Source organism: Euprymna scolopes, chromosome 21 (assembly GCF_053919585.1).
Source record: "Euprymna scolopes isolate OS-2025 chromosome 21, ASM5391958v1, whole genome shotgun sequence".
Classification (NCBI taxonomy): domain Eukaryota; kingdom Metazoa; phylum Mollusca; class Cephalopoda; order Sepiida; family Sepiolidae; genus Euprymna; species Euprymna scolopes.
Genome location: NC_136502.1, coordinates 40,905,513 through 40,919,636, shown reverse-complemented (window position 1 = coordinate 40,919,636; position 14,124 = coordinate 40,905,513). Strand labels below are relative to the sequence as shown.

Sequence of the window (14,124 nt, the reverse complement as noted above, 5' to 3'; positions counted from 1 at the left end):
GAGCATATGCAGACAAGAACTTGTTTACGTTGGGCTTAAAAACGACCATCTTATAGTCATATGGGAAGCAACAGCATGGTATTGTCTTCCTCAGATAAGCTTTTCTGGAAAAGAAACTTTGCTCAAGAGTTTATCATGTAGTTTTGAGCACAGATAGAAAGTAAGAGAAAATTGTTGACAACCGAGTGTTTGCCGTGAATGTTTTACAAGGGAGTGGACTGTAAAGTGAAGCTTAGTTGAGTACCTGTCATGAAAATAACAATAGAGTGAAGATAGTCTCGCATCATCTCTTCTGTGAGAAAAGGGTAGTAGAGAGGGGAAAAGAACACTGCTTGCCAGATATCAAATGGATGGTCCGTGTAGCTCTTTCCCAGATGTGGCACCAGTATTCCATCTTAGAATATATTTGGATCTTACAAAAATAGATGATCAATTCTGGAGAGGTAGAATAATCCAACTGTTTTTCCGGCGACCTTGGCAACAGATTTGATATAAGTCTTCCATTTCAGATAAAGAGTGAAGGTCAGTTCCAGAAGCTTGTCAAAGCAGGATGTGTTTCGTCAAGACGAGAGCCATTCATTTAAAGTGGAGGACGATGGGAATCAGAGCACTGGTGGGGAAAAGATAGAAGCTTGGTTTTAGATGCATTAAAATTAACCAGCCAACTTTTTTCCATTGCACCATGTACTCAAGATCAGAAAAGACAGAATGAGAGAGATCTTGTTCATTGCCAGCCTTTGAAGTGTTGCCATAGGTGATAGTGTCATTTGTATAAATGTTAGATGACTTTTAGAAATTGACTTCCAAGCTAACTTATCTTTGGCTAAGACTTTATTTACCCATCTTTCTCTAAAGTCTTTTATTATCATTTCCTCCCATGTTTTCCTTGTCCTTACCTTGTGGGGTAACCCTGCTACATCAACTGTTCTATATTTACTAACTCAGGCACTCATGTGCATTTTTTCAATGTGACCATATTATCAAAGTCTCCTGTTCTACACATCTTCCTATACTGTCCAGATTTAAATTTTCTCTGGGGTCATCAGATCTAAGCCTTCCTTTAAGACTCACATTACACATCCATCATATCATTATCATATTTTTCTCCATGCAACACATGTCCTCAACTCTTTTTGACTAGGCTTTGCTTTCATATATCAACACACTGTGTAGACATGCCTGATATACTATTCCCTTAGTCGACACTAAACATCCTGCTGATTAAGAATAACAAAAGTTCTCTGAACTTATTCCATCAACTTTGAATTCTTGCAATCATACCAGCACCTGCTCCACCCTGTGCTCCAACGGTATTCTAATTTAAAAAAAAAAAAAAAAAAAAGAAATGGCACTATGAGATCAGACTGGCTTCTTGACCTGAAATGCACCAAATATTTACGCTACTGTTTTTTCTTTTCCCTTTGCAAAACTCAATCATATTCTGCAAAGTCAACAACCAGAAACAACAATTTTCCTCTACAAAACAATCAAACCAAATACCAAGAAACATAAAAACTTTTTCAAAAATTACTGGATTCAGCATTAAATATCATGAAAACAATCAAATGAATAAATGAATAAATATTTGAATATATAAAGAACTTATAGCATAAAACCTTTTTCCAAAATTACTGAATTTGACATTAAATAATCTGAAACTGTATTGATATGCTATAAAACAAAATAAACTAAAAAAATCCAGAAACATAAAACACAAATTTAAAAGAATCCTCCACATATTATTAGCACACTAGCCTGAGTACCCGGCATTGCCCGGGTGCTTGGAGGTGTGTGTTGAGCAAAAAAAAAAAAAAGTGGTAGTAGGCTCGAACTCTTGACGTGAAGGCGGAAAAGAAAGTAAAAGAAAATCTGACGTTTTACCGCTACTCTATGATGCAACCGGAAGTTCGGAACGTTAAAATTAGGCAAAGTCAATCCAATCAATACGATGACTCGGCGTTGCCCGGATGTTTGTAGGTGTATGTATGGGGGGGGGGGTAATTAATAATCCTGCTTAAATATTATAAAAAAGACGATGTAAAAAAAAAAAAAAAAAAAAAAGGAAAAAAAATGGCATAAATAAACCTGTGTATGGGGGGGGGGGTAAACTAAAGAATAAGCAAAGTAATGAAAAAAAAACGTTGCCAGGGTGTTTAAAGGTGTAAAAGAAAAAAAAAAATAGTTTTGGTCGGGAGGAGGGATTGAACCCGGAAGCCTTGACGCGGAGATGGAGACCAATGCCAACTACTTAACGGTCTCGACCACGAGTGAGCATGTTAAGTTAAGGCTTATAAAGCTAGTAAAAGAGGTTTGATTGACAGGAAGATGCTAAATGAGGTCATCACGGGATCGTTATTTTTAGTTGATGATGATGGGAAGGGGGGAAAGCAGCGTGAAAGCCGAGAACACAACGTTTTTCACTGTATTTATACTAAAATGCAGGACAAACAGGGGACATAGCGAAATAGCGCGAATCTCATAAAAGTCGACGTAAATAAATCTAGAGACAACCAGCGTTCCCAAATCCTACATATTATGATATAGGACCCATATAAACAGTTGTAAGCGATAGTAACGAACCCGGGACTGTGTGCGAGAAAAGCCTTTGCCAGACATACACGAAATGGTCACACACATTTTGCCTTTTATATATATAGATATAGATGTTCATTGATGTAAAGTGGTAAAGAAATTCTGTAATGTTGTAAGAAAATTGAAGTACTAACCTCCAGTCCATTGATTTCCGACAATGCTCGAAGGAAGGCGTAAATGCTGATTGGTATTGAGCCTAAGGCAGTCACATCATGTCCTGAAAATAAATAGATTATTTTTATCATTTCTTTATTAAATATAAAAGTAGATCATTTTATATTTTAGATTTTTATACATTCACTGGTGTTGATGCTGGAAAAAAAATGAAGATGGGTTTTAGGTGCATTAAAATTAACTAGCGACCTTTTTCCCCAGAAGTTCTCACACAAAACTTCATCTATTTCATGTTTCTTTTGTAGGAATTATTGTCAAGATGAGAATTTTAACTAACATGTTTGATGCTCTCTGTTGAAGGCAAGAAAAGGAGACAATCACAAAACAACAAACCCTACCTGTAAAATTCAAGACAAACTTTATTGGTACACAGGATATTATTACAAATCAGTGCGTCCATCTTGCGTCCAACATTAGAGCTGTAGTTGCTTCAATGAAGCGGTAGGTTTTAGTCTTTTTGCAATTCGCATGCTGTCATAGTCTGTTGCAGGGAAGGGTGAATTTAGCTGTGGCCCTAAAAAATTGGTAGCAATGCAAACCGAAGATGAAAAGTTCACAATGATAAGAAAAGTCTGTAATACGATTGTAGATATTATGTCTTATAAGTAAGCCTAATTCATAGGCTTTTACAAATATGTTTTATACTTCATCCACGGCCGAGATCTGAAACATAGGAGCCAAGTCTTCTTCCTAGAAGACATAATAAAAAGGAGTCCTTCCTCCTATGCTCATCTGGAACAAACCAAAAAATCTGAAAAGGAAATAGAAATTGGCGCCAAAGGCATGTGACATGTCTGGTTAGATTCAACCAATCAAATTGATCGATACAATGGCGGTTAGGGCTTGTATTATGACTGAAAAATTTCTTACACTTTGCAACTTAAAGTTGGAACAATGTTTAGGACTAGAAGTGCTTTCCTCTACTTTTCCTCAGCTTTCAATGACTTCATCGCTTCCAGAACTTCGGATTTCTATGCTAATGGGATAAACAAACTTGTTTCTCGTTGGCAAAAAAGTATTGATTCTAATGGTTCTTATTTCAATTAATAAAGTTTATTATGAAAGGAGTTATGATCTTTTGAAGTTGAACGTCAAAAAACATTATTTTTGTACCAACCTAGTAATGATAGAACAAAAACAACATCTCTTCTGTGAGAAAGAAGTTGTGGGGAAGAGAATAGGGCATCACCTAAGTTTTGAGGCCGGTTTTGAATTCTGTAAAGGCAGGATAGGGTGCTCTGAGTAGCTTCTGCCTAGATGTGGTAACACTACTCCATCCTAAGACGTACCTGACTCTTAAACAGGTAGAAGATTGCATCGGCAGCGAGATATCTACTGGAGCAGTAAAAATAATCCAACCATTTTCCCGGTAATCTTGGCAACGGACTTGATGTATGTGTTCCATTTCATATCAGGAGTGAAGGTCAGTCCAAAAGCTTGTGGAGACATACTACTTTCCCAAGACAAGAGCCATTCATTTCAATTGGGGCCAGGTGGCAGTCAGTGCTGATGATGAAAAAAGAGAAGCTTAGTTTTAGATGAATTAAAATTGATCAGCCACTTTTTTCCCCACTGCACCACGTGCTCAAGGTCAGAGAAACTCAGAGATATCTTGGTCATTGTCAGTCTTTGAAGTGTTGCCATAGATAGTAGTGTCGTCTGCACAAATGTCTACGAATGATCTAAGAATGTGATTTGGGAGATTATTGACAAAGATAAGGTAGAAAGTTGGGCCTAGAATGGATCCTTGAGGCACACCAGTGTTGATACTGGCAATGCTTAGCTGGTTAGTAATGGTAGAAATGTGTTAAATAAGTTATAAAATAGAAATTTTCATTTGTGCAAAATAAGATAAAAATGTCAACTGTACCAAGAGTTTTAACGAGTTCCTTCTTTTCAACATCAGACCTTGCAAGAAATTCTTTTATAGCATTCAACTTCTGGCTATAAAGTTTCAAGGAATCTGACCTGTAAAGAAAGAAATAACTTTAATTTTCAAAAGTTAACAAATTAATCTGTTGTACACATATAATTGGAATGCTAACAATACACTATGATAAACTAACGAGGGTGCCTGGTGTTGCCCGGGTGTTTGCAGGTGTTAAAAAAAAAAAAAAAAAAAAAAAAAAAAGAAAGGATGGAACCCGTACCATGGAGGAGGAAAAGAAGGTGAAAAAAGAGTTGGTAATTAACTTTTGCCTGGATGACGAAAAAAAAGAGCTAGAGAGACAAAGGTGGGATCAAAGTTGAACATTCTTGCTAACCATTATGCCATAACGGATAGCAAATTAAGGTAAGAATCACACAGGAGCAGAAATGAATGTCTGGCTGGAGGCCAGTTAAGTTTCCTGCTTTCTGACATTTTATTTATTTGTTTCTCCATGATGTTGAGGAAGACCAAAAAGTGGGAACTCTGGCAGTGTCCAAATAAATAGCAATTGTCTGATATGAAGGGTTTCCCCCACAGTGCTCAAACCTAATTGACTTCCAACTGTCCCGGCCTGGAAAGCCAGGTGGATGCCTTTGCTTCGATTAGTTTTGCTTTATTTATACGAGAAAGACGAACAAACACTCAAAACGAGGGAATTTTTAAAAACTCAGTCAAAAAAAAAAAGAAGATAGAGACTATGTCTGTTTGCAAATCGGAGATATTATGATCTAGGAAGTATAAGGTAACTTCTCCTGGAATGTAACTGATACGAGAAGCTCAACGAAAAAAGCCTTTCAGACATACACAAATGCTCGCACCCATTTCGCCTTTTATATTATAGAAGATTTATTGGAATACTCATAATACATATTATGGTGCATATTTACCAAGACAAGCAACTTCCTGTTTTGAAAGATGTCTGCACTAAATAATGTAATTTTAGGAGAGTAGAAATTGGATCTTGCCTTTACTTTCATCAGCCTTACTTCTTTTATTTTGTACTTTAGTCCTTACATTTCATGAGCGATGTTTCTGACAAAGGAGGAAGAAGTACTGTTTTCTGGATCAGAATCTATTCCATCTAACACTTATTAGCTAGTTTTTGGCTCTGAAGTAGTAGTTTTTCTTTAGCCCATTACTTAAAGTGGCTTCATGCCGTGTCTAGAGCGATTTCCATAAAAAAAAAACTAATCTAAAGCCCCTGCTATATCACATTCCAGCAAGTTACCAATATTACATTCCTTCAAGTTTACATCATGGATAAAATTGTGGGTGAGGTTATACCCACAGTTAACACGTGGTTTCTAGTTTATTGCTTGAAACGAGTGACAGTATGAAGACATTAGAATGGTTACCTCAGCATGGCTTAATTGCAAGAAATTTCCCCGGCCATGGCGAATGCTATTATTATACAGTTTTATTTCATTTGGACAAATGCACATTTTATTTTCCACTACATTTATTTTATTTAAGTTACTTTATGTGAAAAATTTATATTTTGTTAACTATGTTAAGTAAATGTTTCATTCATTTTCTTCTCCATTTATTTAAATTATTTTAATTTAGTATATTTTTAAAAAATATTTTTTTTTTTTTTTACTTTCAGTATTAATTATTTCTGTAAATAAAAATATTTAATTTATTTTAAAATATTACATTTCTAACAAAAAAAAAATTTGTAAATAAACATTTAATTTATTTTAAAAATATATTTATAACAAAAAAAAAATCTTGTTAATAAAGATATTTCAATGAAATATAATTAGTTTCCAGATGTGTTGACCTACATTTTCATCAGGGTTTTCCAATAGGGTTACATTGTTTAGTGCAGTCAATTTCAAAACAGGAAGTTGCTTGATGAATGTATATTTTTGATTGAGATGAGGATTGATAATTATTTTTTGTATTATTTGGAGTATTATTCTCATCTTGTTTTTTTGGGTTTTTTTCACGTTTTGGCCAATGTAACCTCCGACTATCTTCAAGTGCATTCACACTGAATGTTATTGGTGAATAGTGAAAATTGTTTGGTTTATTTGTTTTTCCAATAAAAAAAACAAAAAAAACAGAATGGAGCCAAAATTTAAAAAAGACTTGGCGCTATTGACGTTTTATATTTCTAACAGCTGTGTCTTGTTGGGAAAACTAATAAACCAAACAATTTTCACTATTCACCAATAATATCCAGTGTGAATGCACCTGAAGATGGTCGGAGGTTACATTGGCCAAAACGGAAAAAAAAACCAAAAACAAAAAAAAAAAAAAAAAAAACAAGATGAGAATAATAGTTCAAATAATACAAAAAATAAGGAAGTTGTTTGTCTCAGTAAATATGCGGTTAAATCCATTTGATTTGTTTGTAAAGCCTCTTTAGGCAGATCCACCCTTTTTAACCATCTTCTCGATTCAAGGATTTAAAGAAAAACCAAAAACTTATTTGCATCAAACATTCACACAATTAATACAATATTAGCAAGATCTGTGTAAATTCCATAATACTTTCTACATTAACCTGTATAATTTACTGTTAATAATAATCATAATATTCTTTTTGAAATAATAAATGTATGTCACAGTCAATACTATTAAAAAAAAAAAATACTATTAAAAAAAAAAAAAAAGACCTTTTCTTCTTCCTTAAAAATAATCATCACTCTAACTTTATTTATTTAAATAAAATTCTAACAATTTAATTCTTTTTACAAAAAATAAATATTTTTTGGTACTCATGCACTCATTGATCCGTGCTGAAATAATAACGTTATTATTTAAAAAGCCATTCTTAACATAGGGAGGGGAGGGTGTTTTGTACCTATTCTGTACTTTAACCTTACATTTGAATAAAAAAAACATATCATAAAACTTTAATTAAACTTGGAAATACGATTTAAAAACTAGCGTGGATCAGTAAGTGCATTAGCACCTATTTTTTGTTTTCTTACCATAAAAATAATTGATAGCTAAATATTCTTTAAAATCAATAAAACAGAAGGTCACTGTTTTATTTGACATTATGATAGAATTTAAATTTGGAACAGTTTATTTTAAAATGGGTAAAGTCAAAATGTTAAACTTAGCGTGAACATATTAAACACCAATTACTATCTTTGCTGATTGGACAATCTCATTCTTTTTATATGAAAGTGATACAATATACTCAGACATAAAATACTTTAGCATATTATTATTATTATTATTATTATTATTATTATTATTATATATTATATATATTATTATATATAATACTTTGTATTATTTAGACTAGTGTTCTCATCTTGCACGTTATTCTCACAGCGTTTTGGTTAATGTAACCTCTGACCTTCTTCAGGTGCATCTTTTCAAACTAGAATGTTTCTGTTGAACTCGGGAATATGTAAAGAATTTTGAACAGAACTCTTTATCTAATCCATGGTGGTAACTTGGTTTCATTGTGTTAGCGATGACCGGATGGAAATCTTTAATAATTTGTAATTGTATTTTTAGTGCCGCACATATGGTAAAGTAATAATTAGTTTTAAGCGACAGTTTTCTTCAGGTTGAAAGTTCAATCCTCAGTATTGGTGATACTAAAAATATGAATTACCTCAAAATCATTCAAAATGAATGCTACCTCAAAATCATTACCAATGAATGTTACTTCAATATCATTCAAAATGAATGTTATTTCAAAATCATTAAAAGTGAATGCTATCTCAAAATCATTCAAAATGAATGTTACTTCAAAATAATTAGAAATAAATGCTACTTCAAAATAATTAAAAATGAATGTTACTTGAATATCATTAAAAATGCATGTTATGAGGCGCCTTCAATAAGTTTCCATACTTTTTTGGTACAAGCATTTAAAATTGTCATAGACTCTTGAAAATTCAGTATGTTATTGTTATATATCTTATGAGGTAACTGACCAATTTTTATTGATTTCAAGTTCAAATGAACAGCTACAACAGGAATTGGAATACATCCTATTAAGTCTGATTGTCACTGCAGGTAAATTTCAAAAATGCAATCTGGACGTGAGGACATTTTAGAAGAACGATATGCAATAAAATTCTGTTTTAAACTTGGAAAAAAATACCAGAGAAACATGTGGAATACTTCAGACTGCTTTTGAACTACTTTGCATGAATCGAGTTTCTGAGTGGCATAAAAGATTCAAGGAAAGCAGGGTGTCTGTGAGGGATAATAAGAGGTGTGGGAGGAGTAAGGAAGTCAGAACACCAGAGTTGATTGGCCAAATAAAGAATTTCATGGATGAGTACTGTCATGTGTCTATAGAAACAATAAGTGCACAGTTTGATGTCAGTGTGGGAACTGTAAAAATAATTTGCAAGGAACTGAAGATGCAGAATATTTGCGCATAGTTTGTCCCGAGGGTGCTCCATCTTGTTAAAGACTATTTGACCAAGATGGTCATTAAAACAGTACCTCACCCTCCCTATTGTCTAAACCTTGTTCCCTGTGTCTTTTCGTTATTTCCTAAGCTGAAGGAAAACCTTAGAGGTTGTAATTATGAGACAATTGAGGAGATGAAAGAGGCTGTGATGAAAGTCATTGACACACTAACAGACTTCCATGGGGCCTTCCAGAAGTTGTTGATATGGTACAAGTCCATTGCAGTCAGAGGAGATTACTTCAAAGGGAACTTGAGTTTCAGGCATGTACTATCAATAAAAGTGCCCATGAAAAAAAAAGTCTGGAAACTTATTTAAGGCACCTCATACATCAAAATCATTAAAAATAAGCGTTACGTCAAAATCATTCAAAATAAGCGTTATGTCAAAATCATTCAAAACCAGCGTTACCTCATAATCATTAAAAATAAGCATTAGCTCTAAATCATTAAAAAAAAAAAGAAAAGAAAAAGCAGTACTTCAAAATCATTCAAAATAAGCGTTACCTCAAAATCATTCAAAATAAGTGTTACCTCAAAATCATTCTAAATAAGCGTTACCTCAAAATCATTCAAAATAAGCGTTACCTCAAAATCATTCAAAATAAGCGTTACCTCAAAATCATTAAAAATAAGCGTTACCTCAAAATCATTCTAAATAAGCGTTACCTCAAAATCGTTCAAAATAAGCGTTACCTCGAAATCATTCAAAATAAGTGTTACTTCAAAATCATTCAAAATAAGCGTTACCTCAAAATCATTCAAAATAAGCGTTACCTCAAAATCATTCAAAATAAGCGTTACCTCAAAATCATTCAAATAAGCGTTACATCAAATCATTAAAAAAAAAAAAAAAAAAAAAAGCATTACCCCAAAATCGTTCATAATAAGTGCTACCTCAAAATCGTCCAAAATAAGCGCTACCTCAAAATCGTTCAAAATAAACGCTACCTCAAAATCGTTCAAAATAAACGCTACCTCAAAATCGTTCAAAATAAACGTTACCTCAAAATCGTTCAAAATAAACGTTACCTCAAAATCAATGTTATTTCAAAATCATTAAAAGTGAATGCTATCTCAAAATCATTCAAAATGAATGCTACTTCAAAATAATTAGAAATAAATGCTACTTCAAAATAATTAAAAATGAATGTTACTTGAATATCATTAAAAATGAATGTTATGAGGCGCCTTCAATAAGTTTCCATACTTTTTTGGTACAAGCATTTAAAATTGTCATAGACTCTTGAAAATTCAGTATGTTATTGTTATATATCTTATGAGGTAACTGACCAATTTTTATTGATTTCAAGTTCAAATGAACAGCTACAACAGGAATTGGAATACATCCTATTAAGTCTGATTGTCACTGCAGGTAAATTTCAAAAATGCAATCTGGACGTGAGGACATTTTAGAAGAACGATATGCAATAAAATTCTGTTTTAAATTTGGAAAAAAATACCAGAGAAACATGTGGAATACTTCAGACTGCTTTTGAACTACTTTGCATGACACATGAAACATGACACACTAACAGACTTCCATGGGGCCTTCCAGAAGTTGTTGATATGGTACAAGTCCATTGCAGTCAGAGGAGATTACTTCAAAGGGAACTTGAGTTTCAGGCATGTACTATCAATAAAAGTGCCCATGAAAAAAAAAGTCTGGAAACTTATTTAAGGCACCTCATACTTCAAAATCATTAAAAATAAGCGTTACGTCAAAATCATTCAAAATAAGCGTTATGTCAAAATCATTCAAAACAAGCGTTACCTCATAATCATTAAAAATAAGCATTACCTCTAAATCATTAAAAAAAAAAGAAAAGAAAAAGAAGCAGTACTTCAAAATCATTCAAAATAAGCGTTACCTCAAAATCATTTAAAATAAGCGTTACCTCAAAATCATTCTAAATAAGCGTTACCTCAAAATCATTCAAAATAAGCGTTACCTCAAAATCATTCAAAATAAGCGTTACCTCAAAATCATTCTAAATAAGCGTTACCTCAAAATCATTCTAAATAAGCGTTACCTCAAAATCATTCTAAATAAGCGTTACCTCAAAATCATTCTAAATAAGCGTTACCTCAAAATCATTCTAAATAAGCGTTACCTCAAAATCATTCTAAATAAGCGTTACCTCAAAATCATTAAAAATAAGCATTACCTCAAAATCATTAAAAATAAGCGTTACTTCAAAATCATTCAAAATAAGCGTTACCTCAAAATCATTCTAAATAAGCGTTACCTCAAAATCATTAAAAATAAGCATTACCTCAAAATCATTAAAAATAAGCGTTACTTCAAAATCATTCAAAATAAGCGTTACCTCAAAATCATTCAAAATAAGCATTACCTCAAAATCATTCAAAATAAGCGTTACCTCAAAATCGTTCAAAATAAGCGTTACCTCAAAATCATTCAAAAAAAAAAAAAAAAAAAAAAAAGCATTACCCCAAAATCGTTCAAAATAAGTGCTACCTCAAAATCGTTCAAAATAAACACTACCTCAAAATTGTTCAAAATAAACGTTACCTCAAAATCGTTCAAAATAAACGTTACCTCAAAATCGTTCAAAATAAACGTTATCTCAAAATCGTTCAAAATAAACGTTACCTCAAAATCGTTCAAAATAAACATTACCTCAAAATCGTTCAAAATAAACATTACTTCAAAATCGTTCAAAATAAACGTTACCTCAAAATCATTCAAAATAAACGTTACCTCAAAATCGTTCAAAATAAACGTTACCTCAAAATCATTCAAAATAAGTCTTACCTTAAAATCATTTTAAATGAATGTTACTTTGAAATCATCACGAAAATAAAAATCAAATAAAAAAAATTAAATAAAATAAAAAAATAAAGACAAATGTTTGTTTACGGTGGTTTTTGTGAATATTTTCCAAAAGTTTCCTCTTCATGATAAATCATAGACTCTGTCAATTCCTGTAGAAATTTGTCTGTAGGAAAGGGACTTTCTGCCGTGTTCAGTGCCAAGTGAACGGCCAATGCCTGCAGATATGCACCCAAAATACCCAATTTATGCGTATGAGTTAATCGAGTAATTTTGTCGCTGAGTTCCTGCAAAAGTTCAGATGAGAAAAAAATGAAAAGACAAAGATGATTAAAACATTTAACGATAACAAATGGTAAGAAAATCGCCCTTTTTCACTTAGGGATGTTGGTAACCTTCATGTGGACCCTCTTGTAAGTATAAGTTTTTCTGGAAAGAATCTGAAAAACCAATGCCAACCACAGAATCAAGATGATTCATACAAATTTAATTTTTAATTGCATCCCTTTAATTATTTTTTTAAGTTATCTCCCCCTTAACTATATTTTTGTAATATTCTTCATCATTCAACTGGTAATCCAGTCATTTAGTTAACTTTTATCCTCAGATGGCTTTCAACATTAACAAGCGGAGCATGTAGGGTGTGAGAATTGAAACTCTCAGGCTAACTCAGTTGTCGCCCTTTAACTCTGATACCCGGAGAGTGACACAGCCATGTCACTTCCTGTTTCTTATATTTCACCCTTTTTCGCGCTGGACCCTCAAGCTGTCAAGATGTGACAGAGATGTGACAGAGACCGCTCCAGTGGCATCGGCCACCAACCAACTTTCATGACTAACCCATCAGCCTCTCATCAATCACAAGTAATGTTACTCATTCCTCAACGAACTCTTATTCTTAACAAACTCTTATTCTTTCTATCTATATCCGTAATATCTCTCATGTAAATTTATGTAAATAAATCTGCATTATTTCGCTGATATATACCAGTATGTTTTCGTCATCATTATGCGACCTTTTGCTTTTCAATCCTTCTACCATTCAATCCATTAAACTACACATGGAGATGGAATCGTCTATAACACAACAGACCATCCTTTGCCCTCTACAGGGTCCCCCTCCATGAGTGAAAAATTTACTTTCACCATGACTGCGAAATTTCCAAAAAAACCCATGGCGTGGTTATTGAGAAAAGTGCGAACAAACGAACAGGAGTGAATTACCAGGTCCAATACCTCCTTTGTCGGGGGACCAATAACTGGTGACTCAAGAGTTAAAATCTTTTTTAAAATTAAATTAAAAAAAATTTTTTAATTTAATTACATTAAATAAATATCAAGATGTCTAGATAGATGTTCAATGATACTTTAAAAATAAGATAAAATTAATTAACATTAAAATAAAATTAAAATTATGAACAGAGTTTCTTTCACTCAGTACCATGGAATTGCTTCCCTGCAAACTACAACATGTTAGTCTTCAAATTCAATGTCAGTGGATACTTACAAGTCATCAAAATTTGTGATGTAGTTTGTTTGAAGCATTGTGTGTAATATGTATATAGAAGGGTCATAGAAAGCAACCACAATGCAGGAAGTGGAAATATGCTGGTATCGAGAAGAAAGACAAAAAAAAAACAAAATGATGTTTTCTTAAAAATGATTTAGTTACACACACTAGGTCACTGTAAAGTCCGAACCAATCAGTTGATATCAGTCATGTTGCAAGCCATAAATTACTTCTTTCGCACTCAAACCAGGTTTTTCTTGGTTTACAACGCTCCCATCAAGGTGTGTTATGGAGCCAATACAAGAGGTGGCACATTCTATATGGTCAAGCTACCCCGAGATGCTGAGCACTAGCGGTATCCAAACTCCCACCACTACCAAACTTCTGATGAAGCATAATTGAAGAGATTGTTTCTTTCAGTTTGTTGGCACAGTCGTCTTCTCATTATTACTGTTATCTTTGTCATTGTCCTCTTTTCTCATTTATTTTCGATCATTGCGTTTAACAAGAAAATACTTATCCAATATGGTGGCGTCTAAAATGGAAAATGCATCACTCAGGTGTGTCACCATTAAAATCAGTGAATGATTTGCTTTACAGCATATCAACTCTTTTTTTAGTTATTTAATGCTGACTTCATCTTTTTTGCTAAAAAGGTTTTCATATTTAATATTTTTTCATATTTAATATCTTCAAATATTTAATATTTTTTCATATTTAATATTTTC

The 14,124-nt window shown here is 32.8% G+C and overlaps 1 protein-coding gene across 2 annotated transcripts in view; it reads right to left on the bottom strand.

The window, feature by feature from the left end:
- The window catches only part of LOC145242160 (ADP-ribosylhydrolase ARH3-like), an 81,518-nt gene that overhangs the window by 3,164 nt on the left and 64,230 nt on the right, over positions 1-14,124 (bottom strand). For both annotated transcript variants that reach the window (XM_080105139.1, XM_080105138.1), the window contains exons 4-6: positions 11,974-12,173; positions 4,637-4,734; positions 2,727-2,809 (exon numbers count right to left, since the gene is read on the bottom strand). In XM_080105139.1, coding sequence (XP_079961265.1) covers positions 2,727-2,809; positions 4,637-4,734; positions 11,974-12,173 — 381 coding nt within the window. The remainder of the gene's footprint in view (positions 1-2,726; positions 2,810-4,636; positions 4,735-11,973; positions 12,174-14,124) is intronic.